The sequence below is a fragment of the Polyergus mexicanus genome, unplaced genomic scaffold (assembly GCF_030449975.1).
Source record: "Polyergus mexicanus isolate NDT 795.1 unplaced genomic scaffold, iyPolMexi1.0 SCAF_23, whole genome shotgun sequence".
In the NCBI taxonomy this organism is placed as follows: Eukaryota; Metazoa; Arthropoda; class Insecta; order Hymenoptera; family Formicidae; genus Polyergus; species Polyergus mexicanus.
In genome coordinates this window covers 1,416,834-1,442,210 of record NW_027223343.1, presented here as the reverse complement: position 1 = coordinate 1,442,210, position 25,377 = coordinate 1,416,834, and the positions used below count along the sequence as shown (strand labels likewise).

Here is a 25,377-nt window from a genome sequence, read left to right as displayed (position 1 = left end):
CTCGGGAAGACTTGTAAAATATTGAAAATCAAAAATAATTTGACTGCTTCACAGGAAAAGTATTGTAGATGGGCAAAAGAGTGGGAAAAAGAAAGAGTGATGTGAGGAAAAATAAAATTCAAAAATGTCTTGAACGTTGAACAACTCTCGTCATTACATCGCTAGATTTCAAATCTGGTAATTTTTAGAAATTTTTATTACGCATTTTCTTTAAATAGAACAATAAATATGAATTACTTTGGCAAATATATCCTTTTCAAATTATGCTATTATAAATGCACATTGATTCTTGTCATTTAATACAATATAATTTCCGCAAAATCGCAAAACATTATTGTATTAACGTCAACTTACATAAATATATGGTATGTGTATTTTTACAGATAGTACAAAATAATTATAGCGCTATAAATTAATTAAATCCCTTTTGTATTGAATACATATTTCCTTGCAAATTTGCAAAGTTTTCTACGATCGAAATGTCCAGAAGGGAAGTGCAGCAGAGTTCCTACAAACAGCACTCCCGCGCGAAGCCGCATATAATCGTCTACCTTATTCGCTACGAAATCTATTATCTCTTCCTTCGTTACCTGGAGTACAAGAAACAAATGAACTTTTTATAAATTAATTTTTTATTAGTATCATTGTTTAATTTATCGAAAAACAATTTTTAACCTTCGATTCGTCCATTCTTAGTACCAACGCCAGTGGATGTTGAACATCGCGAAAATTATATATAGGTACTACAGCAACATCTTTTATCTCGGGATGCGTATGTAATATGTACTCAATCGTCAACGGTGAAAAATTATAATTTCTGTATGTTATAACATTACCTTTTTTACCACGTTCGAGAATATAGACAGCACCTGAACCGAAACCACCCATTTCATCGGTATGAAACCACCCTAATAAACAAATAATATTTTATCAGAAACGTAATTTAAATATATATCAAAACTTTAACGCATGTTATAGACACATATTTGTATAATATATGTTAGAAACAAAAACAAAATATTATTTTTTATTTATTTACTCTTTTATATAATAATGAACAATAGCGCTGGAATAAAATGTAATCTATGATACAAGAAAACAATGATCCAATAATTTTACTATTTTTGATAAACATTGATACATGCATGTAATTACATAATATCGGCGACTTTCTGAATTTCTATATATGTCAATATTTCTTTATTAATTATTTATGTTATTTTAATCACTTTATACATTACATACAATAAGAAAATCAATTAAATGATAACTAACCATTATCATCGGTAACAGGAATCATTTCTCCGGTGGAAGAATTAAAATAACCGTTTGTCAAGGACGGAGATTTGCACCGGATATGACCATATTGATGAGCTGGCAACGGAGATCCAGTATTAAAATCAGCAAAAAACAAACTAACATTTTTATTCACGTAAGATGCGAAGTGGTGCCCTCTTTTTTGGTGAAAAGTGATCATACCTGTTTCAGGTAGACCTTAAACAATACAAGAGCCGTAAATATAATATTAAATTGCGTAATTATCATTTCTTCACTATTATTTGTCTTGTTTATTATACTTGTAATGAGTATACATACAGTATGCTAGAGTAACGAGAGCGTTTGGTAACGCATTGATAAACCTCTCGAGTAAAATATATTGAGTAGTTCTAATGGTTATTATTACTTGTTTTACGGAGAAGACATTGTATTTTTCAAAAACATTAAAGTTTAAAAACTGTTCAGCCATGCGCAATTTCAGAAATACCCAATTTACCTGAAAAAGAAAATAAAAATGAAAATATTTTATATTTCATAAATTTTCAACAAGAGATTAAAACATATCTGAACTTCACCTTATACTTTTGTATAATGTCACAGAAGCACTCCTCACGTGATGGATTTGAAAATTCATTTATTTTGACCGCTTTCACGTACGAAAGAATGCAGCGAACTGTCAAAAGCAAACTGATATTCCAATGCAAAGATTCTACCCACAGACCTACGTTATTGTACGACATATAGGGCATTTCGTGGTTCAATGAAGACGTAAAAAATGCATATGGAATTGCTACATGGTTGCGGATATAACCAATTGTACTAGAAGAAAACAGAATCACTGCGGTGTCCTTGGTACTTTCCAATTTCGTACAAGAAAATTTATCGATTTCGTCTTCATCAAAATCACTGTTTAAGATACATTTTATAGATTCGAATTGCTTTTCCTCTTCGCTTTTCTTTTTAAAGACTATAATCTTTGTAGAAACATTCATTAGTTTTGCCACATTGAGAATTACCGGAGCTTTATCGATATCGGTAAAAATTACCTTTGGTTCACTTTGTATATAATATCTTAAATTTACTAAAAATAATACACACAATTAACTATACAAACCAATTTATACATACATATAGATATATAATCTTAAAAATAAAAAAAGAAACAAAACAAAAATTCAGAGAAAAGTCAACTTACTCGTGCGATATTCATGCCATACAGTCAAAATAGCGCCGATATAAAGAGTCGCCAAATACGGTATATAAGTATCCAAATGATTCGATGTGCACACTGTCACAATGTCGTTACGTCGAACGCCGAATTTCTTCAGCCATAATGCACATTTTACGCTTCGTTCTCTCATCTGCTGGAACGTATTTTTCTCTCCCGTCTTTGCATCTACCTACGCATCAATCGCATTGCAATAAAATAATATACTGCATCGTGTTTAAAAGAATTGTGTAATTTTACATTGATAATTAATGAATCTTTTTCTGTATATTTATGTGCAAAATAATTTTTATTATTATCATGCGTCTTACTTGGCCAATGAAGTCCGGTTTAGACTTAAATGTATTCAAAATCATTTCTCCGATATTGATGCATTTGTCATCGATTGGATCTATCGGTCCAATCAATATATTCTCTGGTATATTTAAAGGAATTGTCGACTAAAACGTATGCACGATAATGTTATTAGTATAAGAAACAATATTTTTACCTTTCTGAATATTTTATAGAATAGATCTTATGGCGTATACAGATATAATTTTCGTTTACCCCGGATGCCATATCACTGGTATTTCGATGCTTCTCTTTATCCCCGTTACTTCGGTAATAATATTAAAAGTGTTTTAATTTAAATTTAATAAATAATATTATTGTACAACGTTGCAGAGTAACTAACCTTTTTTATCAACACAGTATTGTTATGATTTAAAATGTCCTTTAGTCTAAAGTTAAATGAAAATATTTTCATCAGAAAGCTATTGAGTTATATATGTCACGATTTTGTGCTTTATATATATTTACCTAAATTTCTTTCTATTTATAATGTGGATATGTCACAATCTTTATTATAAAAATGTATCCTTTTCAAACTATCCTTAAAAAAACCCCTTTTTGTAACTATCCTAAAAAAAACACGCGCTATTTTTCAATAACGTAATATGAAAAAAAAAATAAAAAATGACACCGACATGTGATTTTTTTATAGTTTGTTTTGTTAGAATGAAAAGCGTTTTCTTATATAACATCTTTTTTGTTTCTTGTTTATTTTATTTTATATCCGACACAACAATACGTGTAATATAAATAAAGATTTAAAAATTGTCCCGATAATTATTTTATTCTTTTTAATGATTCATATATAGATAGCAAATGTCAGGCATTTTTTGTAAATCCATAGTTTTTTTAATAAACAAATGTTTTATAGACGAAATATGTTACTTCGACCATCCCATACGTGCTATTTATAAAATTAATGAAATAAAATTGTAGCTAATCATTGTTATCGGTAGCAAATATTATAGCCATGGACCACTTTTGATCAAGCGGATTTCAGTCAAAAACATTACGTATCTTAAACCATTAAATTTTATAATACCATAATTTTTGATTGGATTCAATCGCAATGTTTGAATCGGTTCGATATCTTTAATCCGATGGCATTATCTACGTGAGTTTTTATCTCTTTGCTTGATTAGAATTACCTTCAACTTTAATGAATTCCCGATACAATCAATATAATCTCGACGGACACATATTTTAATTTCATTTGCGTATAAATTTTTATAAATCTTTTTAATGAAAAGTTAATGAACAAAATAATTGAACAAATTTGAAAGACGATATAACAATAGAATAAATTTTTACAATTAAAATAAGAAATTTTAATGAATTAATTATATGAACGTCTATATCGACAATAACGAAATACTTGATACAAAGATAATTGAATATTCCGGTAATACCAAAAACAATTTGATAAACACATTTCTAATTTATATAATGAAATAATCACCCTACTTTTTATTTACACTGCGTAAATATAATTTGACCTTTATATATATGTTTCCAATATAAAAGTCAAATCATGACTCATTTTATAACTGATTTAAAGTTTATAGGATAATTGAAATAATTAACTAATGTACGTACTGTATAATATTAAAATAAATGTAATATTTTATTAATTTAAAATATTTTTGTTTTATATGGGGAAAACGTTATGTACAAATATCATTTTTTATAAAAGAAAATTTTAAAAATAAATACAATGAAAATTCAATATAAAATTACACAATATACAATACATATCGTACATCAAACACAGATAAAAATCGGAAAAATACAGCGTGATACAGCACACAGCTAACCTTCTTTATCATTCCGAATTAGAAGCGTTGATGAAAATAGATATCGTGTAAAAGGAAGCCAGAAAAATAGCTGAGATAAGCAGCAGCAGCAGCAGCAGAACGTGAAAGAAAGTAAAAAGAAAAGAACTATGTTCATGAGACAGAAGCATGACTTTACCGTTGAATTGACAACATTTATTTTGCCATTAAAAAGATGCTTAACATAAAACTATCAAGCTCCAACGGCGAAGGATTGAAAATTGACGTCGAGATCACAAAATATTTGAACATCATTAGAAGATCATGTTGGAGGATCTACGTATGGATGAGAAATTTTGATGAAAAGGAAATTGTGCTTCTATTAAATGTTAATTCCGCTATTTTCAGAAAAGTTATACAGTGGGTTACGAATTACCCCAGAACGACCCCCCACCCCCTCTCCCCCATCGCCAAAAAATGACGAGAACAAAGAAAAGCGTATTCATGCATCAATTAATGGAATGCTGATTCTCAAGGCGTTCTTTCTCTCCCTCTCTTCGAAATGATTCTGGCAGTTAACTACTTCGACATCAAGAGTTTCTTAAATATAACATGCAAAACCGTTGCCATAATACAATATAATCAAAGACAAGACACTCGGGGGGAGATTTGTAAAATATTTAAAAATCAAGAACGACTTTACTTCAATGCTTCAGAGGAAGAGTAGATGGACAAAAGAGAAAGAGTGATGTGAGAAAAAAGAAACTGCAAAAATATCTTGAACGTTGAACAACTCTCGTCATTGTATTGCTAGATTTCGAATTTAGTAATTTTTATAAATTTCTCTCCATTGAAAATAAATTTCTTTGAAAAAATATGAACTAATTGGGGTAAATTTTTTTTTTTTTTTTTTTTGCAATAAATATGAATTACTTTAGCAAATAAATCCTTTCCAAATTATATAAATATACATTGATTTTTGTCATTTGATACAATATAATTTCCGCCATCGCAAAACATTATTGTATTAACGTCAACTTACATAAATATATGTGTATTTTTACAGATAGTACAAAATAATTATAGCGCTATAAATTAATTAAATTCTTTTTGCATTGAATACGTGCTCCTTCGCATATCTACAAATTTTTCTACGATCGTAATGTCCAGAATGGAAGTTTGCCAGTTTTTTCATGAACAGCACTCCCGCATGAAGCTGCTTACGATCGTCCACGAACCACGCTACAAATTTTATTATGTCTTCCTCTGTTATCTGAAGTACAACAAACAAGTAAACATTCTATAAATTATTTTTTTATTAATTTAATTTTTCGGAAAACTGATTAATTTTTTACCTTTGATCCCTCCTTTGCTACAACCAACGCCATTGGATGATGACCATCGAAAACATTATATATAGGTACTACAACAGCCTCTTCTATCTCCGGATGCTGTAGTAACACCTGCTCAATTTCTAATGCTGGAAACTGATAGTTTCTGTATGATATAACGTTACCTTCTTTACCTCGTTCGACAATACAAATACCACCCTCGTCATTGCAATAGCCAATTTCATCGGTATGAAACCACCCTAATAAATATGTAATATTCCAGAAACATAATTTGAATATGCTTCAAAAATTTGATATATTACATACATATATTTCTATAATACATGTTGAAAAGAGAAACTAAATATTGTATTTAATTTTTATTTTTATTCCTTTTTTTATATTATATAATAATGAAAAATGGCGCTTGAATAAATGTAATCTATAATACAAGACAAAAATAATCCGATAATCCTGCTATTTTTTTATAAAAATTGATATATGCGTGTAACCATATAATACCAGGAATTTTCTGTATTTCTATGTATGTCAATGTTTCTTTATTAACTATTTGTATTATTTTAGCCACCTTACACATTGCATACAATCAAACAAAATCAATTAAATAATAACTAACCATTATTGTCGGTAGCAGCAATTATATCTCCAGTCGTAGAATTAAAGTAGCCGTTTGTCAAGGACGGTGATTTGCAACAGATAAAACCATATTTGAAAATTGGCAACGGTAAACTAGTATTAAAATCAGCAATCACTAACACAACATTTGCACTTATGTAAGAAAACAATTCTTCTCCCCTGTTTTGATGAAAAGCGATCATACCTGTTTCAGGTAGACCTTAAACAGTACAAGAGCCACATAAATATAATACCAAATTACATTATCATCATTTCATCACTATCGTTTGTCTCGTTGATTATAATGAATTGTAATGATTATAATGAATATACATACAGTATGCTCGAGTAACAATAGTGTTTGGCAACACAGTGATAAGTGATGGGAAGCAAATATATGGAGTGTTTCTACAGCTGAATATCATTTGTCTCAAGGAAGACATATCGTACTTTTTAAAAATTTCAAAGTTAGAAAATTGTTCAACCATACCCATTTTCAAAAATACCCAATTTACCTGAAAAAGAAAATGAAGACGTAAATATTTTATAATTCATACATTTTCAACAAGAGATTAAAATATTTGAACTTTACCTTATACTTGTGTATAATATCACAAAAGCACTCTTCAAGTGATGGATTTGAAAATTCATTTATTTTGACCGCTTTCACGTACGAAAGAATGCAGCGAACTGTCAAAAGCAAACTGATATTCCAATGTAAAGATTCGACCCACAGACCTACGTCATTAGACGACATAGAGGGCATTTCCTGATTCGATGGAGATGTAAAAAATACATGTGGAATTGCAACATGTTTGCGAATATAACCAATTGTACTAGAAGAAAACAGAACCACTGCGGTGTCCTTGCTACTCTCCAATTTTGTACAAGAAAATGTATCGATTTCGTCTTCATCAAAATCACCGTTTAAGATACATTTTATAGATTCGAATTGCTTTGCCTTTTTGCTTTTCTTTTTAAAAACTATAATTTTTGTAGAAACATTCATTAGTTTTGCCACATTGAGAATTACCGGAGCTTTATCGATATCGGTAAAAATTACCTTCGGTTTACTTTGTATATAATATCTTAAATTTACTAAAAATAATACACACAATTAACTATACAAACCAATTTATACATACATATAGATATATAATCTTAAAAATTAAAAAAAGAAACAAAACAAAAATTCAGAGAAAAGTCAACTTACTCGTGCGATATTCATGCCATACAGTCAAAATAGCGCCGATATACAGAGTCGCCAAATACGGTATATAAGTATCCAAATGATTCGATGTGCACACTGTCACAATGTCGTTACGTCGAACGCCGAATTTCTTCAGCCATAATGCACATTTTACGCTTCGTTCTCTCATCTGCTGGAACGTATTTTTCTCTCCCGTCTTGGCATCTACCTACGCATCAATCGCATTGCAATAAAATAATATACTGCATCGTGTTTAAAAGAATTGTGTAATTTTACATTGATAATTGTTGAATCTTTTTCTGTACATTTATGTGCATAGTAATTTTTATTATTATCATGCGTCTTACTTGGCCAATGAAGTCCGGTTTAGATTTAAATGTATTCAAAATCAATTCTCCGATATTGATGCATCTGTCATCGATTGGATTTGTCGGTTCAATCAATATTTTTGTTGGTTCATTTAAGAGAGCTCTTGACTAAAATATATACACGATAATATTATCAGTATAAGAAATAATATTTCTATCTTTTTGTATATTTCATAGAAAGGATCTTATAGCGTATATACATATTATTTTCCTTTACCTCAGATGCCATATCACCGTTATTTCGATGTCTCTTTTTATGTATGTTACTGCAGTAATAATATTGAAAGTGTTTTGATTTAAATCAGAAGAATAATACCATTGTTACGACGATTACAGTATTACTAATATTTGATTTTTATTGACATAGTATTGTTATGATCTGAAATGTCCTTTAGCCTAAATTTTAAATCAAAATATTTTGATCAGAAACGTTGTTAAGCTTTTTAAAATATGTGAGCAAAAATTTAATGCTTTAAATTAATTTACGCCATTTTTTTGTAACTAAATATCTCTGTTACAATAGAATGATGCAAATAAAAGTAGAACATTAATTTTCTGGTCAAGAAAATCCTCAAAATAGTATATTTGATTAAAATATTTTCGACAACGTTTAGATACATTATTTCCAAATGTTTGTTAATAAATAAATACAACAAAAGTATTCAAGTTGATTGGAAACACATGGTACATAATTAAACAATTTATTGTGCCACATGTTTATTATATATCTTTTTATCTTCCATCAGCTTTTTCAACATCTCACTGATAATAAGAAAGAAAAAAATTTTATATATATATATACTCTGCTCTACATTAAATATATTTAAGAAAAAAAAATATATTTATTTTACTATAAGCATTCCTGAGTGAATTTGTACTCCAATAATACAATACGTGCTAACATCATACATCAAACCGATAATCATAACAACTTATCATTAACGAGTATCTCCCTTTTTTTAATTTTAATTAATATTACACGTATATACATTACTTACGTTGAGATTGAGAATCAATCGCAAATAAAAGATATGGATTTTTTCGATGAAAAGTATCTTTTAATATCAATAATTAAGAACGAGTAATTAAAAACGCATTTGTTCGCGCGTTTAACAAATTTATAATAAATTAACTACGTATTAATAATGTAAGAATTATTTACGTACAATTAATTTTTCAAAAGAATTCTCACTAATTCTCAAGTATAAGGGAATAAAATACAACAATTTATATTAGGGTATGCAAATTGTAAATAATCGATGATTCATTTTTCAAAATATTTGTAGCTGTTCATTATGTTTCGTATCATAACCGTTACTACTTTTATATATATATATATAAAAAAAAACATATTATTCTATAATATAATATACATGAAACTAAAAAAACATTGACTCTTTCCCGTTCGCGTATTGTTTCTTATATTATATAAATATCGGTCATGCTGAGAATTAGTTTCACCTACATTAATTTAATCAACTTATTTCCTCTCTTTTAAATCTGACTACATAGATAAAGAAAAAGATTTAAATAAGAATATATGATCAATGTTTGTGAAACTAGTCTCCTGAGCTATATAAATAATATACACCGCACAATTATACTATTACAATAATCGATTACAATTAAAATGAAGCAAGCGCCCTGTAAACAAAATATATATTTTTGTCACAAATAATTTTGTTTCGCGAATACTTCATATAAAAGATAACACAAATTTTTAGCATTCGAGTCATGCAATTTGCTTTACAATAACGTGCAATACTGAAAACACAATCTTATCCGTCACAATCTATCGTTTCTTAATACACTTCTGTAAAAAAAGATGATTTTTTTTTTTTAGAGAGAAAATTTAACAGTAATTAACATAAAATAAATATTTCCCACTGATATTATTACTCACTTTATTTATTGACTGTTTAATTATCGAATAAATTAACTAATCTCGCCAGTTTGTATCCTACTTTTAGAGAATTAAAACAAGAACAATTCTTTAAATAAAATCTAATGTAAATATAACAAGTACTATGTGTGTGTAAAGAATATATCTCTGTTTTTTTATTTGCTGCAAAATTTGCTTATATAATTGCGGAAAAAAACAATGCACTTTTATTCATCTATTTTTTTTTTTTTTTTTTTACGTCATGCAAACTGCACTTACTATTGTACTTTGATTCGTTATTACGAATGGAAGCCCAAACATGGAAACGTTTATTGAACACACAAACAAAATACGATATCCAAGCAATACAAAAATCGAAGAGTTTGTGTTGTCTGAATGATTATTATTAATAACATGACTATTATTAATAACAATCATTAGCGTCCACAGCCATTACATTTTATCAGCTACACCTATCAGTATCACACATGAGTTACTATTACATAGGATGGCTAATGTCGACGCTTAAAGTCGACATCTACAACATGCAAAATTTGAAAAAGTGTATGTGTGAATTTAAATCAGGTTACATACGCGGAAATACCGTAGATGGTGTCATGGTCCGCGTTTCACGAGAGGGAGATTAAAAATAATTTGTACAAAGCGCGCTTATATAGATTGTTCGAGTTCACTCGCTGAACGACTTGATGATCGCCGTCAAACTCTCGTATGTTCCGGTGGCGAAACCCAACACGCCGATCAGCACAATGATCACATCCTTTGTGATTGTGAAGAAACCAAGATTAGTGTTGTGCCAGCAGACGATCATGTCGATAATAGGCGGAAAAACGAGAGCAAGCGCGGTGCTACTGACCGCGCCAACCAAGGATATGAAGAGGCCCAATTTCGGTATCGCCTCCGCCAGAATAACTAAAATAATTGCTCTTAAGTCGAAACATCCACGTGTATACATATTAAATCTATAAGATCCGATCATTACGTTTAAAACAAAACGATCAGCAATTTAACAAAAATAATAAAAAGGAAAAGTTTTTAATAGTGACTAAAATATCTACATATTATATAAGTGATATATAAAGTTTTCATAGAAAACAAGTTTGAAGATAGAAAACATTGTACAAAATGTACAATTTGACAGATAGATAGATTTAATAAAATAAATTTTATAACACATAGCCATATAAAAATTGATAATAGTACGAGTAATATAATTTAATAAATAGCGCTCTCTCTCTCTCTCTCTCTCTCTCTCTCTCTCTCTCTCTCTCTCTCTCTCTCTTTCAGATACACTTACATGTGGTGAGACATATGGCAGAACGGAAAATAATTTCCGCGAGTACCGGCCACTTAAAGGGACCGAATCTATTGACAATACCTGGCCACATTATTGCGATCGGAACGTAAAATTGCAAGGCGTATGTAAGCAATATGCTTAATGAGATAGCGGTCTTGATGCATTGCGGCAAGCTGCAAAAAAAATTTAATTTGACAGTTAGCAAAATGGAATTTGTTCGTTATATTCTTTTTTATAAAAAAAAAAGAAAAATATATATGTATGTGTGTGTGTGTGTGTGTGTGTGTGTGTGTGTGTGTGTGTGTGTGTGTGTGTGTGTGTGTGTGTGTGTGTGTGTGTGTGTGTGTGTGTGTGTGTGTGTGTGTGTGTGTGTGTGTGTGTGTGTGTGTGTGTGTGTGTGTGTGTGTGTGTGTGTGTGTGTGTGTGTATAGATGTATGGGTATAAATGTTATTGGTATCGGTGGATATATATGTGCGAATATATCATTTATATATTCTATATACTTAATTAATAATTGAAGCATGCACGCAAGTGTAAACATGCACAAAGCACACATCACTTCTCTATCACAAGTTCTCATATGAATCCATCTTGCTAATCTATCTAGCTAATATTTATCGAACACGTCAAACAATGTATCGGGTAAAGACCTTAATTGATTATAGATGGCTTCCCCGTCCATCCTTGAAATACATAAAGAGAGAGAGTAATGAATATTATAAAATATTCTTAACCGTAATCATTAACTCATATTTAATGTTTATAATTAAACACATCATATATAGTTTACAGCGAACTTTACTGACGTACGACCTGATCTTAAGTTAATCATCTATCATCTATCTACAATATAATAGAATCTACCTTGACAAAATAATGAATCTCTTTATAAAACTATATTCATGAAATGTAATTATATTTAGATAAATTCGATACTTACACTTCCTCTTGCGCGAGATTAAGCGTGACTGAACCGGCAACCTCGTTACCGTACTTCAAATAAGACAGGAAACCCATTGCGACGAACATAAAGCCGACTATCACCATACCGACGTTGAGAACGCCCAGCGATTTATTAAAATTATTAGGATTCTTCATTTCGTTCTTCAGTGGCAGTACCTGCATATCAACGCCTATTAGAAACACACCGTCAGATAGCATCGGTATCGGATAGAGCATCGGCTTATTTTATCCGAACTGAAGCCAAAAGATATTAAAGTATTGCATAAGTTCGTGCCCGATTTAAATATAAACTTCAATAGATTATATTTTAGAGATAACACTTTTATTAATCAATTATATAGTCTCCATTCTTTTCTACAATGGTTTTCCAACGATTTTCTATAAGCTTGTCGATTCCATTTTTGAAGAAAGAACTTGGTTTTTCTTGAAAAAAATTTGTAAGGTGGTTTTCGACAGCTTCCTCGAAATTGAGATTCTTGCCATTTAAACTATTCTGCAAAGACCGGAACAGATAAAAATCTGAAGGCGCAATATCTGGAGAATATGGCGGGTGCTGCAGAATTTCCCATTGCAACTCCTGCAGTTTTCCTGCAGCTTATTCCTTTCAGTCAGGAGATGCGGCACCCACGTATCAAGCTTGGAAATGTATCCAAGCTTTTTTAAATGACGAAAAGCGGTTGAATTATCGATGTTCAGCCTCTCAGCAATATCCTCAGTTGTAATCCTTGGGTTTCTTTCCACTAAGGCATGCACAATGTCATCATCAATGCCAGAAGGCCGTCCAGAGCGGGGTTGATCCTCCATGTTGAAATCACCATTTCGAAATCTGCCAAACCACTTTTTGACTGTTCGGAGAACAGGAGCGCGGTCCAAATAAACGCTTTGAATATTTTTTTGTGCAATTCCAACACTCACGCCTTTCCGAAATTCATATAGTATTACATGCCGCAAATGCACCTTTCGTTCTCCATTTTTAATGATTTCTCTTATGCACAAATGGACTTATCTGAACAATGTCTGACTAAATTGACATAAGACAACGTCATCTATTCGGTATAAGCAACAATTACCACACGGAAACAATAGAACTCCGCCATGCAGTAACTTAATGCCATCTATGAAAATCGAGCACGATCTTATGCAATCATCCAATAAAATGTTAAAATAAAAAAAGTAATAGTATTATGATAAAATACAATACATATTGTATATACACTCACTAGAGTAATACCCTCGAAGGAATATATCACAGTGCCGAAAAACAGAGGTAAATTATTCCAATCCGCGACGTATCTCCTCTCACGTATAGATGGTAAGTCATGGCTCATGATATATATGGTCGCGATATAACCTGCGATCATTAGGAAATTCGCTATCGAAGATACCGGCACCAGATATTTGAGATTTCTGATCCAAGTGCTAAGCATAATGGGTATCAACACTACAGCCATGTGCTGGTGAACATCCATCTCGATCCCGTGCGCGTCCAGCACCTATCGTAGGAGAGAAGAAAATTACAATTGCTATACATTCGCGATATTAATAAAAGTTCTTTTTCTCGCTTTAAATTTTTTTTTTTTTATTTATTGCTAAAAATACAAATATATCGAATTAAGACGTACATTTTTCTAATCTTGTTCTATTATTAACAAATTATTATAAAATGTAAGTGATAAAGATAATATAATTGTTATCTACTCAAGCATTTTTAGTCTTCATATTGCGATTAAAAATGGGAATGTGACGAGTGAACCAAAAAATGAAACTGAAGCACGATTAAAAAGATAAAATATAGCTAGAAAAAGATGCCTCACCTGCTTCATATTTGTAGAAATAAAAACGAAATACACGCAGCAGAATCCGAGTTGCGTGATACACAAAAATACATTAACCAATTTTCTGCAACAAAATTACAAAGGAGCAACATAAATGACATGCGCATTCGCCCTAATGTGCGAAATCAAAAAGAAAGAAAAAAAAATTAAAAGACACGTGTAAAAGAATGGAGAAGAAAATGTGTGGGTAAATTGAAAGAAATTTGCGTGAGTAGCATCCAGATGAATCGAAGAGTATATATATAAGTGGAAACTATAAAACGGCTATGTGACATTTGCTGGTGTTTCTTGTTATTCGGCTTTCCAGTTTTTCATTCCTTCCTTCATTTATTACGCACCTCATGAGAATTGAATATTTACGAAGTCTAAGAGGTCCGGTAGCGAAGCACATCTCCACGGTTCCAGCAAATCCACTCGCGTCTGTATCATTTCCAACACGACGTGTCACCTCCTCATTGCATTTAATCTAAAAAAGAAATTAATATTTATTATCAAGAACGATTTTGTAACGTTCGCTGCAACATCTTATTAAAATACTATAATATTATTTGTACATATTTCAATATACACACATTATAATTATTATAACTATGATATATTTTTTTTATTTTTGAGAGAGAAAAGCCTCGTGTATTATATATCTTGTTTTTTTTTTATTTATACAAGATACCTCCCAAGACTACCAATCTTCAAATCATTGCGCGTCTCCCCAAATTATCCAAAAGATCTATATTAAAAGGACATCCGATAATTTTGGGACATCTTATATAATATGTGATTATTAATTAGGCATACGTACGAGAATATGTTGAGCGTGTACGCAGATGACGCCGAGAAAAATAGTCAACGGTGGTGCCAACAGCAATCCGGCATTCTTAAAAGCGTCTCCCAACGCAAAGATCCCAGAGCCAACGTTACCCTTGAACAGATGCATCATGGTTTCCAGGTACCTGCAGTTGTCCAATCGTCCATTAGTACATTTGACTTCTTCTTTTCGACTTAATGCGAAAGTCCGAATTAACACGTGTCATCAAGTATAAGCGGAATTCTTTAATCATTACGAAATTATAGTTACGAATCAAAATGTAATTGTACCTATGAACGTTTGACATGCGTTTCAAATGTGCTAAATAGGAATCATTTAAAATGAACCGGGCCGAAATTTTGAGGCCCTGCCAGAATCATCAGTTTTATTTAATTTCGCTCAAGCTTGTTATAAACTTGTTTATTGCGTAGTTTGTTTTACTTATTTATTTTCTGCGTCGAATCTTGATTTAAGCGCATACTTCGCTTTTAATTTAAACGATATATCGCGCGAACGATTATTCGAAGTTTTTTCCAAAAATAAATATTATTTACAAATTAAACTCCGATAATTACGATATTTTCTTTTTTATTTATATGTTGATAAACGCAAACAAATCTGCAATTTGTAATTATAAAATATTGAAATATTAGATTCTTAAATCACCAATGATTTACACGTTAATTATTTATATATAGATTAAGATAATATTTTGGTATATGTTGTTCTCATCGCGGTTCTTTCGCAAGTTTATTTCATAGACTTCGTTTTTAAAAAAAAAAATATGGATTATATAGATTTATTCCAGTTTAAATCTAAAAATTACATTTTCTGAAACTCGAAAGAAACTATTTATCTGTATCTAAGCAGTTTGCCATTTCCAATGACATTAAAGTTACAAATGAGTTAAATGTAGATATCACGCGAATCGATAGCACTCATGCCAAAATATTTGTTTCAGATTGTCTATCTCTTTCTCTCTATTTTTTGCAGTATAGCTAAAAGACGAAATTTGCGAGTCATTCATATTTGTGCACCTACGCATGAATCTATATATATCTTTACACGACCGTATTATTAAAAAAAAAAAAAAACTTAGAATGCTCACAATGTCAAAACAACATTAACGATAAAAGAAGCTTCTTCCTAAAAAAATACGTTTACGTTTCGCACAAATATATACGGTAAATTATAAATATTTTATCAGAATATCATAGCGACATAGCAAAGTACAATATATTCACTTCCGTCTCTAACGTTTCGCAATCATTTGTCATACTTGTCACGTACTTGTTTAAGACAGAGACTTATTTGTGTTTTTCTACTTACTTTTAAAGTGTACACTGTACAATAACAATTCTCATCGCTTGTATACAAAATGTACCAAATATTCTTTATTTTCTATCGATACGATATCTTTGCTAATATTTATAATGTATGTTTTATTTTAGAAATTGTTTATTATTGTTTTTTTTTTTTTTTTTTTTTCCCCATTAAACTTACGAGGTAGGATGATGTACGGTGATGCCATGCTCATTACTTCCGCCCTTGATAGCATCACCGCCCTTTTCTATCGCTAAGATGGGATCTTTCGATTGAAAAGCTCCATAGGTGCCGCCATTGCTATAACAAAAAAAAGAAGTTAAATGTATATATATATATATATAATAATTACATTATTAATTTTACCACGCGATGCTGTGGACGCATTCCATTCCAACACTAAAGTTCTATTTAATCTCCAAGAATAAGGAAATTATATTTTAAACTAACATGTGACGAGATCCCCTGATATTTTAAGGTGGTTTTCCATGTACAATGACGTTAATTGCCGGATACGCGTGTATGCGATTTTCGAGCGAGATAATTCAATTTCCACAATTAACGTTTACGTGATACTGATGCCTACGAGGAATACACTGAAAAAATATTTTCCGAATTCAATAAGCATGATAATTATGTCAATACGTCGTTCTTGGCAACAACGTGACATTTGAAATAACATCCGCAGCGATTTATCTATCATTCCTCTCATTTTAATCCAACAATTTATTTTGATTTACGCTACATACACGTATAATGATTAATAGCTCAGACTTGACAGCTGGCTTTTCTATTAATATGTACAAACAAAGCAATATTTACAGATGAAATTCAATAAAATATAATTAATAAAAAAGAAAGATAACACGATCGATCGATCGCATAATTCAAGCGAAATGTTATTAAAATCGCTTATCATAATCGCACAATGTCAGAATATAACATTGTTTGACGATCATTCGCAATAATTACACAACTGAATGAATTGATAGTCCAACGAGATAATTAAATGACGTGACGTGATCAATCAATTAATAATACAGCACACTTGTGATTACCACTATAATCCGCAGTCAATTATTATCTATAACTACTCATAGCTGTCTCATATTAATTAATTTGATATTACGTAATAAACTTTTCTTTTTTCACTTATTGATGAATATATTTAAAAAAATATTTCTATTAAAGGAAACGATAACTAATTAGAAAAATAACGTACGCAAAGTGAACAATGTAATTAAATAATGAACTCTACTTTAAGAAATGATCATATCTTATTAATTAAAAAATCTGAAAAATATTATTTATATATATACAATACTTGTGTCTTTATATAAATATCATATATTTACCCAAGCGACTGCTTGAATGTTGTTTCATCATCATGAATGGAAGACTTCTTTGCAGAAATCGCAGGATTGCTGTTCAGTTCCATCTGTAAAATATTAGAAGATGATAATAGAAATACGCTTTAAAAGCTAATGAATTTGTCGCATATTACACACACACACACACACACACACACACTGCGCGTGTGTGAGTGTAAATTCCCAATGCGCATTTTTCGTAATGACATATGCGTTTTTCGTAATGACACAAAAAGATGTCACAACGAAATTCCTTGGTCCAACCGTCTAGATAAATTTACGACACACGATGAATGAAACACGCCGTAAGAGACGTCTGTTGCGTCTCGCCAAGTATGTATAAAATGATCCCGCGAAAGAGAGAGACGCTATACAGTAATACTTTTTATCCGAGATTGATAAAATTTTCTGGACGAAAAAATAGATATTATTTTTACTATCAATAAAATTATTATTCATTTCTCGAATAATTAAAAATCATGATGTGGAAATATTAAAGAATAAATTATGTGTGCGCACACCGAATATATATATATAAAAATAATAAAAATAGGTCAAGGACGATCTCGACTTCGTCGGTATTATTCCATTATTAATAGCGTATTGTCGTTCGTCAATTAAACGCGCGAATCGTGTCTCTGTACGTAAGTCTCTTTATTGATTGATTTCTTAATTAATCTGTAGCGTGCACAGTAATTAATCCCGCGACAGAGATCGATACACATGTTGAAATATCGATTGAGGGGAGAAAAAAATGTATGAGGTATGAAATGTGACAATTCTGTCTTAACTAACAATGTCATAATATAATATAAATACAAATATAAATTGTCACAATAATTTCTTCAATAAGTTTTTATTTTTCTTTATAGTTTATGTGATAGTTTTTTTTGTTTTTTTTTTTTTTTCAGTACATTTGCAACTTATAACTTAAGTGACTCTGTTCTTTTTTGTACGAGTAAAGAGTATTAACAAATACATATAAAAAAAAAAAAAAAAAATTTAGAAAATTGCACCAAAATATCTTTTTAAAATATCCTCTTTATCTGGAATTTTAAACAAAAATATTCTGGAAGATCAGAAAATTTTCAAGGAATATTTTTTACAAGATTTAAGTAAGACACCCTGCATGTGTATGTGTATATAACAAATCAATCGATATTTTAAATTATAAGATTGATTATAATTATTTTTATATAATTAAAGTATTTACTTGAGATATATTACTTCCATATTTTGTATTGTTTTTCTATCTATATTGCATAAATTACATAAAAACAAAGTATACAGTCTATTCTTGTAATGAGTTTTTCAATCAATCTGCACGAGTAAGCAGTGCGCATTTTTCTGTTCTTAATAAGAATCTTCATCTATGCGTTCGTTATTCATTTCTCTTTTTTTCCTTTTATTTCTAAGATAACGGAAACGAATGGAAAATTTTTCTATCCCTATCCCGTAACAAACTTTTGAGAAAGATAAGCGATGGAAACAGAGGAAAGTTTTATACGCTATCTAATCTTTATTATTCATGTCCGTTTTTATATAAAACGGACACGAATCTTCCGATTACATATTATAAACTCGTCTGAAAGATATTCGTGAAGCGGAAGATTACAAGCGACGTTTCTTTAAATGAAATAAAAAAAGAAATGACCTTATATATTAATCATCATGTAAAACGCGACTATAATCATTTCCTGCGCCATTTACTTTTAATGGCGTAAACGAGTCTAATCGAGATAATCCTCCAAGTTACACACAACTCACTATCAGCTTAATGTAAACCGTACGTGCGCGTTGGGATTGACATCGACGCGAGTGAAACAACACGCTAACTATTTACAGTTTACGACGCATATACCACCTTACAACGCGTCGCGCTTAATATCGATCATTATCTGCAAAATGGGCGCAAAACGGCAATTAAGCGCTATTTATAAAAAATATTGAATAATGCGAAACACGTTTGCAACACGTAATCGGACGTAGAAAAAAAAAACGAGGATTAATTACAAAATTGTTCGCATAATTAAATATTCAATACTGTTGCTACATTAATACACAGCGAGTAAAGAATTGCAAATATACGTCAATCCTATCTATTGTATATAGTAACTTACATAACAAACTCGTTATTCAATACCGATGCCGTGTCAAAAGTTATTGACGATACTAATTCATAATGAAGCAGTCTATAAAATGTTCGAAATAATTTTATATAAATCTCTCGCTATTCGAATAGAAATAAAAACAGCGTTTATTTGTACATATATATACACAAATGTATGTCTATGAGACAAATATCTATGTATATATGCATATATGTTTTATATACAGGGTGTCCCATTTTAATCTCCTCAGGCAAATATCTTAAAAACCAAGCCCGGAAGAGAAAAATGTTTCGGACAAAAGTTGTTTGGTTTCGAGGGGGTCATAATATGGTGACAATGATTTGACCTTGGAGAATCATTTGAAGGTCATGTGAAGGTCAACTTTAAAATCTTAAATGGAAACCCCCATTTTTTATTTAGTATTCCTGTAGCTGACATCGAGTGCTTTCCAAAACACTATAATAAAGTATTTTTTTATTAAGTACTTTTTGAGTTATTTTATATTTTAATCTGACATATTTTGATATAAAAAATTAAATATCTCGTAAAATATTTAGTTTTTGATAATCTTACCGTAATACTTCTATGTACAGAATAATGAGACAAATCAATTAGTATAAAAAAAAATTGTTTTTAAGAAAATTATTTACAATGTATTTTTTTAAACAATTATTTGTTTTTTTTTGGCACTAATTAATTTGTCTTATTATTCTGTACATAGAAGTATTACGGTAAAATTATCGAAAACTGAATATTTTACGAAATATTTTATTTTTTATATCAAAATATGTCAGATTAAAATATAAAATAACTCAAAAAGTACTTAATCAAAAAATACTTTATTATAGTATTTTGGAAAACTCTCGATGTCAGCTACAAGAATACTAAATAAAAAATGGGGGTTTCCATTTAAGATTTTAAAGTTGATCTTCACATGACCTGACCTTCAAATGATTTTCCAAGGTCAAACCAATGGTACCATCTTATGGCCCCCTCAAAACCAAATAACTTTTGTCCGAAACATTTTTCTCTTCCGGGCTTGGTTTTTGAGATATTTGCTTGAGGAGATTAAAATGGGACACTCTGTGTATATATATATATATATTGTATTTTTTTTTTTTTTTCACTATCATCTCTCACACACATTTGATACTATATATCTTGAATAATACATAATATCAAATTATCGATATTAGTTTGCATATTCGTACACGTGATTCACTTGACTGATATACTTTATCACTGAGCAATTGCAACATGCAGATAAATAAAGTTTGTTATTTTAAAGCGAATGCAAGATAAATGTGGCAATATCTTTTTTATCAATCCATTTTTTCTTTTCTCTCTACAAGCGTATATCGTAAGTATATTACATATTACATACTTTAGAGAGCTAGTTATTTGATATTACTTCCGTTTAATTCGCGCGCGTGATGCTCGTCAGAATCATAAAGTCTTCCGATAAGAATCAACGCAAGTAAACATATACGCACATTACAATTTATAACCACATTTCTAATGCACATGCAGCATTAATAATCACATTAAAATTCATAACTACACATTTATGATTCACATTAATTTACATATAATTAAATTTTGATATAATAAGATATGTTTGTATTAATTCTACTTTTTTTAAAAATAATAAATCCGATTATTTACAAATATATAAGCGTGATTAAAAAGACTTTTAATATGCAAAATAATGAAAATGCATTTGATTATGCTATTGTGTGTCGAGTAATTTAAATAAATAGATTTTACAACTCAAAGATATATGTCATATGTCAAAAAAAAAAAAAAGAAACAATCGCATTTCAATAAAAAGATAACAGGATAAAAAAACTGGCCTAATATTCGTTGAAAATTTGTGTTCTGTTTTTTATTGTGCGACTTAATCATATAATCATACGATAAACATGCCGTCGACGTACTTATTCACTCACAGTCAACTTAATATAATCGTCGTAATTGCTTTCGTAATTTACCAGAAGTTTTTCAACATGCCGACTATACGTGATCATATCGGTCAAAGTGGAGCAGAATAGCATTATTAAGAACAGTAAAATATCGTTCAATCAATTGAATCTCTTAAAGCGTGATAATAAAAATAATTGCAATATAAAAATTACTGTAATACGAATTTTAATCGGGTGTAGCTGTCAAATTGTGTAATTATGTTCACGATTGTCGTTCACAAATTCACGGTCCCACGATATAATTACATCGGACAGCCTAAAACTGGGACAACTAAACTGTTCACTGTCACGTGTTTCATTTAAGGAAGCTCAGCGTCTTCTTTGACCGATGCAAATTCACTTTTTGGCAATGTTACCGTTGGCGACATTACCAAAATAGAAATGTTTAACGGCTCATCTTTAGCCTTAGGTGTCACGTGCACTTTTATCAGACGCCAATCGCGATTGCTTCAAAGCGCCAGTAATGTTTCTGTTTTTGCCAATGGGAAAAAGGGAAGGGAGCGGACGAAGAACTTTGGAAAGAGCCGCAAAGATTTAGAAAAAAGACTTCCTATAAAAATTCTTTCTCATCAACACAATAGCGGCACTTCCTAAAATTTATCAAACATCATTGAGAGACACAATATTTTATCTACAATATTTTATCTCTATTAATGAATGTAATCGTGCTTCTACTAAACCTGTGGGAAGTAAAACGCGATTAGATAATTATTTAGAATGGAACAGATAAAAACGTTTTGCATAAGAAAAATGATGCACTCCGAGTATATATGTATATACTATCAAAAATGTTTTTGGAAAATTTTGAAACTTTATTAGAAATTAAAGATTTTCGAAAATAAATCTAAAGAATATGATAAAATAATTCGAGCAAAAAATCTCGTTAAGAGATAATTTTAAATATAAAAACTGACGTAATGAAAGGGGGGAGGGGGAGGGGAAAGGGGGGGGGGAGAAGATACATATTATCTTTATAAAAAAATATAATATGTTTATAAAATAAAATGTTAAACAGCTTACATCGATTACACGATCATCCCCTCTCTCTTTGCATTTTAATATTTAATCTTTCATAGAAGTAATTTTAAAACATTCAACATTATATTATATACAAGCGTGTCATCACATATGATAAGTCAATATCATTATACGATAAGCCAACGTCCGACCTATTCTTATCAAAAATCAAACGCGCGATCCAATGCAATCGAAAATAAAGTTTTCCGTCTCGCATAAAGATAAATAAAAAAAAAAAAAAAAAATGTTTCGCGAACGAATCCTCAATAATGCGAACGACGCGGCAAAATGGTATTCCTATTGAATGTAAATTTTTTTCTATCGCGTGGGTTATATGTGTCGCTGATTTTCTTCGTTATTTCCCGCCTCGATGCACGACCGCAATCGCCAATCTAAATTATTGCGCCTACTATCCTTGAAGCATGCGAACGGAAAAAATGCACTTTTTCTCCGCATGTTAACATTTACGAAGGTGTAATTCATAATCGTATCATGTGATATGCACGTGATATGCGAGTGTATTGCCTAAGAGATATTCGCAGAATCCTATTCCGTTTGCACTTTAAAACGATGATAAATATCCTCGTTCAATCGCATTCAATGATAAAAGCGCAATAAATCTTATATCGAGTGGATCGTATTTGTAATCAAATCTTATTTCGGCGCTAAATCTAACAGGTCGATTGCGTGTAATGGAGGCTTGCCAAAAAATCGTATTACGTCGAGCAAAATTGCAAATATGTATTATAATGCGATCCCGAGAAAAGAACTTCAGAGATAAATGATACAAAATATATTTGCGCAGAAAGATCAACTGCCCGAAGAAAACTTATCTACCTAATAAATATTGTCATAAAAAATGATGTCTCTCCTGCTGTCTCAATGCTGGTGAAACGCTCCGAAGAACTATGCAAACTTAAAGATAAAAACAAAATCGAGACAAAGGTGTCCTTCGCTAAAAAGATCTATCACGCAGCTATCTCGATGTAATAAAAACTTGAAATAAAAATTAATCACAAATCGCACACAATAAGAATTTAATATTTATATAAATATACAAATGCTCATTTTAATAATAAGATTGATATTTCGTTAGCAGAGAATAGATATATCGTTTCGATGTAAAAAACAAAATTATCATTTATATAGCGTAATTCTTTTTTTTTGCAAATTCTCTCAAGATAAAGATATAAAGTAAAGTCTAAACTAGAACATTGTGCTATTGCAATAAATAAGAAAACTGGCAGAGTTGATCTTCTCATTTAAATCTTTAATTCTTATTACGCTTACGAAAATATTTGCATGTAATGGGTTCGATGAACTCGTTCGATGAATTATTAAGTATCGCATCAAGATAATATACTTTGCTATACTGTATCGTTTGCGAAAACTACGACAACAGCTCCAATCTCGCTTCGAAGCATGGCATAAAAATATACGATTCTGGAATCTGTCAAAACCGCATCAACTCAAAAACTCATTGAAGCGAATGTCGTTAAAAATTATCGCATTTGCACTCTTATCAGTTGTGACAACTAAATTTAAATATTGTACTTATGTAACGCATCGATGTACGATTTAAACCCGAAAATATGTATGGTATATGTGAAAATTATATTTTAATCCATATGCACGTCACATTGAATCCTTGAAAGCACGCTGTCCCCGAACACTTTCCCAGATTGGTTTCAAGGAAATCTACTCATTCATTATACAATTCGTTGTACGAATTGCGAGTCGTCAGCGATAATAAATGACATATTGAAAAGAAACGTCAACAACTGATCGGTGTTGTTGACGAACGCGTCGAAAGCAGATATAATGTACCTTTTCGCAAACGCCTTGGTCAGTTGATTTGTTGTAACCAGAGAATTGAACGCGGATAACCCATGGATGGTGTTCGCGGCCGTTCTTACGGATACGTGCAACGGTCGGCTGCTTACGCGCGACTGAAACGGTGTCAGCGAAACCAAGTAGTACTACTCGCGCCTCAACAAACACTCTCCGAAGGCTGTCTACTTCCTTCTGGCTTCCTTCGCTCACCGCCCGGTGCTGAAATGCCTCGTTCCGCGTATGTCCCTTTATTCTTGGCACCGGGGCAGAGACCGTGTCGGTTTCGTCACGGACCGAAAATCGACCTCAATCCCGCTAGCCCGAGTAGCTCCCCTAATAGGAATACCCTGAGTAATATATCTCAGCTGTGCAGATACCATTAGGTGTGCAAATTTTCTAGATACCAGTTATCTCTTATTGAAAGAGTTGATACAAAACAAAAAAACAAAATATTATTGAAAAAATATACATAGCCTGTTGGAAAAATAATGAAAGATTGAATTAAATACTTTAAAAAAAAAAAAAAAAAAAAAAAAAATCGTCGAATAAAATAAGAGTTGTAATTAAAGAATAAAAAATTATTAAAAATGTAATAAAAAATAATAAATGATTCAATTGAAAACGCACAATAATTCCGCATTTTAAAAAATTAAATTTAAAAAAAATTATAACATTCCTCTCTTATTTCTAAGGCGATTTTAATTTAAATAAAGAATGTTAAAAGAAGAATACGAAAATTTATTAGCGTGTAATAATCGCAGACGGTGAATAAAAAGAGTCTTAT

General features: G+C 30.7%; 3 protein-coding genes across 6 annotated transcripts; all 3 read right to left on the bottom strand.

Annotated features, from left to right (window-relative positions):
- Positions 1–382: 382 nt before the first annotated feature.
- On the bottom strand, positions 383–3,067 carry LOC138942739 (uncharacterized). The gene is made up of 8 exons (XM_070313207.1): positions 3,056–3,067; positions 2,818–2,946; positions 2,474–2,678; positions 1,854–2,359; positions 1,597–1,774; positions 1,276–1,494; positions 676–908; positions 383–590 (listed from the first exon to the last, which is right to left on the bottom strand). Exons 1-8 carry the CDS (start codon positions 3,065–3,067, stop codon positions 417–419), a joined length of 1,656 nt encoding a protein of 551 aa, XP_070169308.1. The 3' UTR covers positions 383–416.
- A 2,013-nt stretch (positions 3,068–5,080) lies between these two features.
- On the bottom strand, positions 5,081–8,550 carry LOC138942533 (uncharacterized). Of its 3 annotated transcripts, none has more exons than XM_070312792.1 (8): positions 8,374–8,550; positions 8,136–8,264; positions 7,792–7,996; positions 7,171–7,676; positions 6,916–7,093; positions 6,580–6,798; positions 5,967–6,202; positions 5,081–5,884 (listed from the first exon to the last, which is right to left on the bottom strand). In XM_070312792.1, the coding sequence occupies exons 1-8, from the start codon at positions 8,383–8,385 to the stop codon at positions 5,711–5,713; spliced, it is 1,659 nt and encodes a 552-aa protein (XP_070168893.1). In that variant the 5' UTR covers positions 8,386–8,550; the 3' UTR covers positions 5,081–5,710. The 3 variants fall into 3 exon arrangements, with proteins under 3 accessions (XP_070168893.1, XP_070168894.1, XP_070168896.1); XM_070312793.1 differs by having other exon boundaries at positions 7,171–7,562; XM_070312795.1 differs by lacking the exon at positions 5,081–5,884 and having other exon boundaries at positions 5,988–6,098.
- Positions 8,551–8,841: 291 nt separating this feature from the next.
- LOC138942572 (proton-coupled amino acid transporter 1) lies at positions 8,842–24,809 on the bottom strand. 2 transcript variants are annotated; one of them, XM_070312897.1, is made up of 11 exons: positions 24,588–24,809; positions 17,636–17,718; positions 16,461–16,580; positions 14,952–15,102; positions 14,491–14,618; positions 14,132–14,216; positions 13,538–13,810; positions 12,295–12,473; positions 12,005–12,037; positions 11,354–11,526; positions 8,842–10,968 (listed from the first exon to the last, which is right to left on the bottom strand). In XM_070312897.1, the coding sequence occupies exons 2-11, from the start codon at positions 17,716–17,718 to the stop codon at positions 10,727–10,729; spliced, it is 1,467 nt and encodes a 488-aa protein (XP_070168998.1). In that variant the 5' UTR covers positions 24,588–24,809; the 3' UTR covers positions 8,842–10,726. The 2 variants fall into 2 exon arrangements, with proteins under 2 accessions (XP_070168998.1, XP_070168997.1); XM_070312896.1 differs by lacking the exon at positions 12,005–12,037 and having other exon boundaries at positions 24,588–24,807.
- Positions 24,810–25,377: the final 568 nt, after the last annotated feature.

Bases quoted from the DNA above. Each gene is read 5' to 3' on its own strand.
- LOC138942533 (XM_070312792.1), bottom strand. The intron at 7,094-7,170 runs GTAAAGTTCAAA...TTTCTTTTTCAG, and splicing joins ATATTATACACAAGTATAAG to GTAAATTGGGTATTTTTGAA. The intron at 5,885-5,966 runs GTAAAAAATTAA...GTTGTACTTCAG, and splicing joins TAGCAAAGGAGGGATCAAAG to ATAACAGAGGAAGACATAAT.
- LOC138942739 (XM_070313207.1), bottom strand. The intron at 2,360-2,473 runs GTAAGTTGACTT...TATTATTTTTAG, and splicing joins ATGGCATGAATATCGCACGA to TAAATTTAAGATATTATATA. The intron at 591-675 runs GTTAAAAATTGT...CTTGTACTCCAG, and splicing joins TAAGAATGGACGAATCGAAG to GTAACGAAGGAAGAGATAAT.
- LOC138942572 (XM_070312897.1), bottom strand. From the start codon at position 17,718: ATGGAACTGAACAGCAATCCTGCGATTTCTGCAAAGAAGTCTTCCATT. The intron at 13,811-14,131 runs GTGAGGCATCTT...CTCCTACGATAG, and splicing joins TTTCTACAAATATGAAGCAG to GTGCTGGACGCGCACGGGAT. The intron at 12,038-12,294 runs GTAAGTATCGAA...ATGTATTTCAAG, and splicing joins AATCTCGCGCAAGAGGAAGT to GATGGACGGGGAAGCCATCT.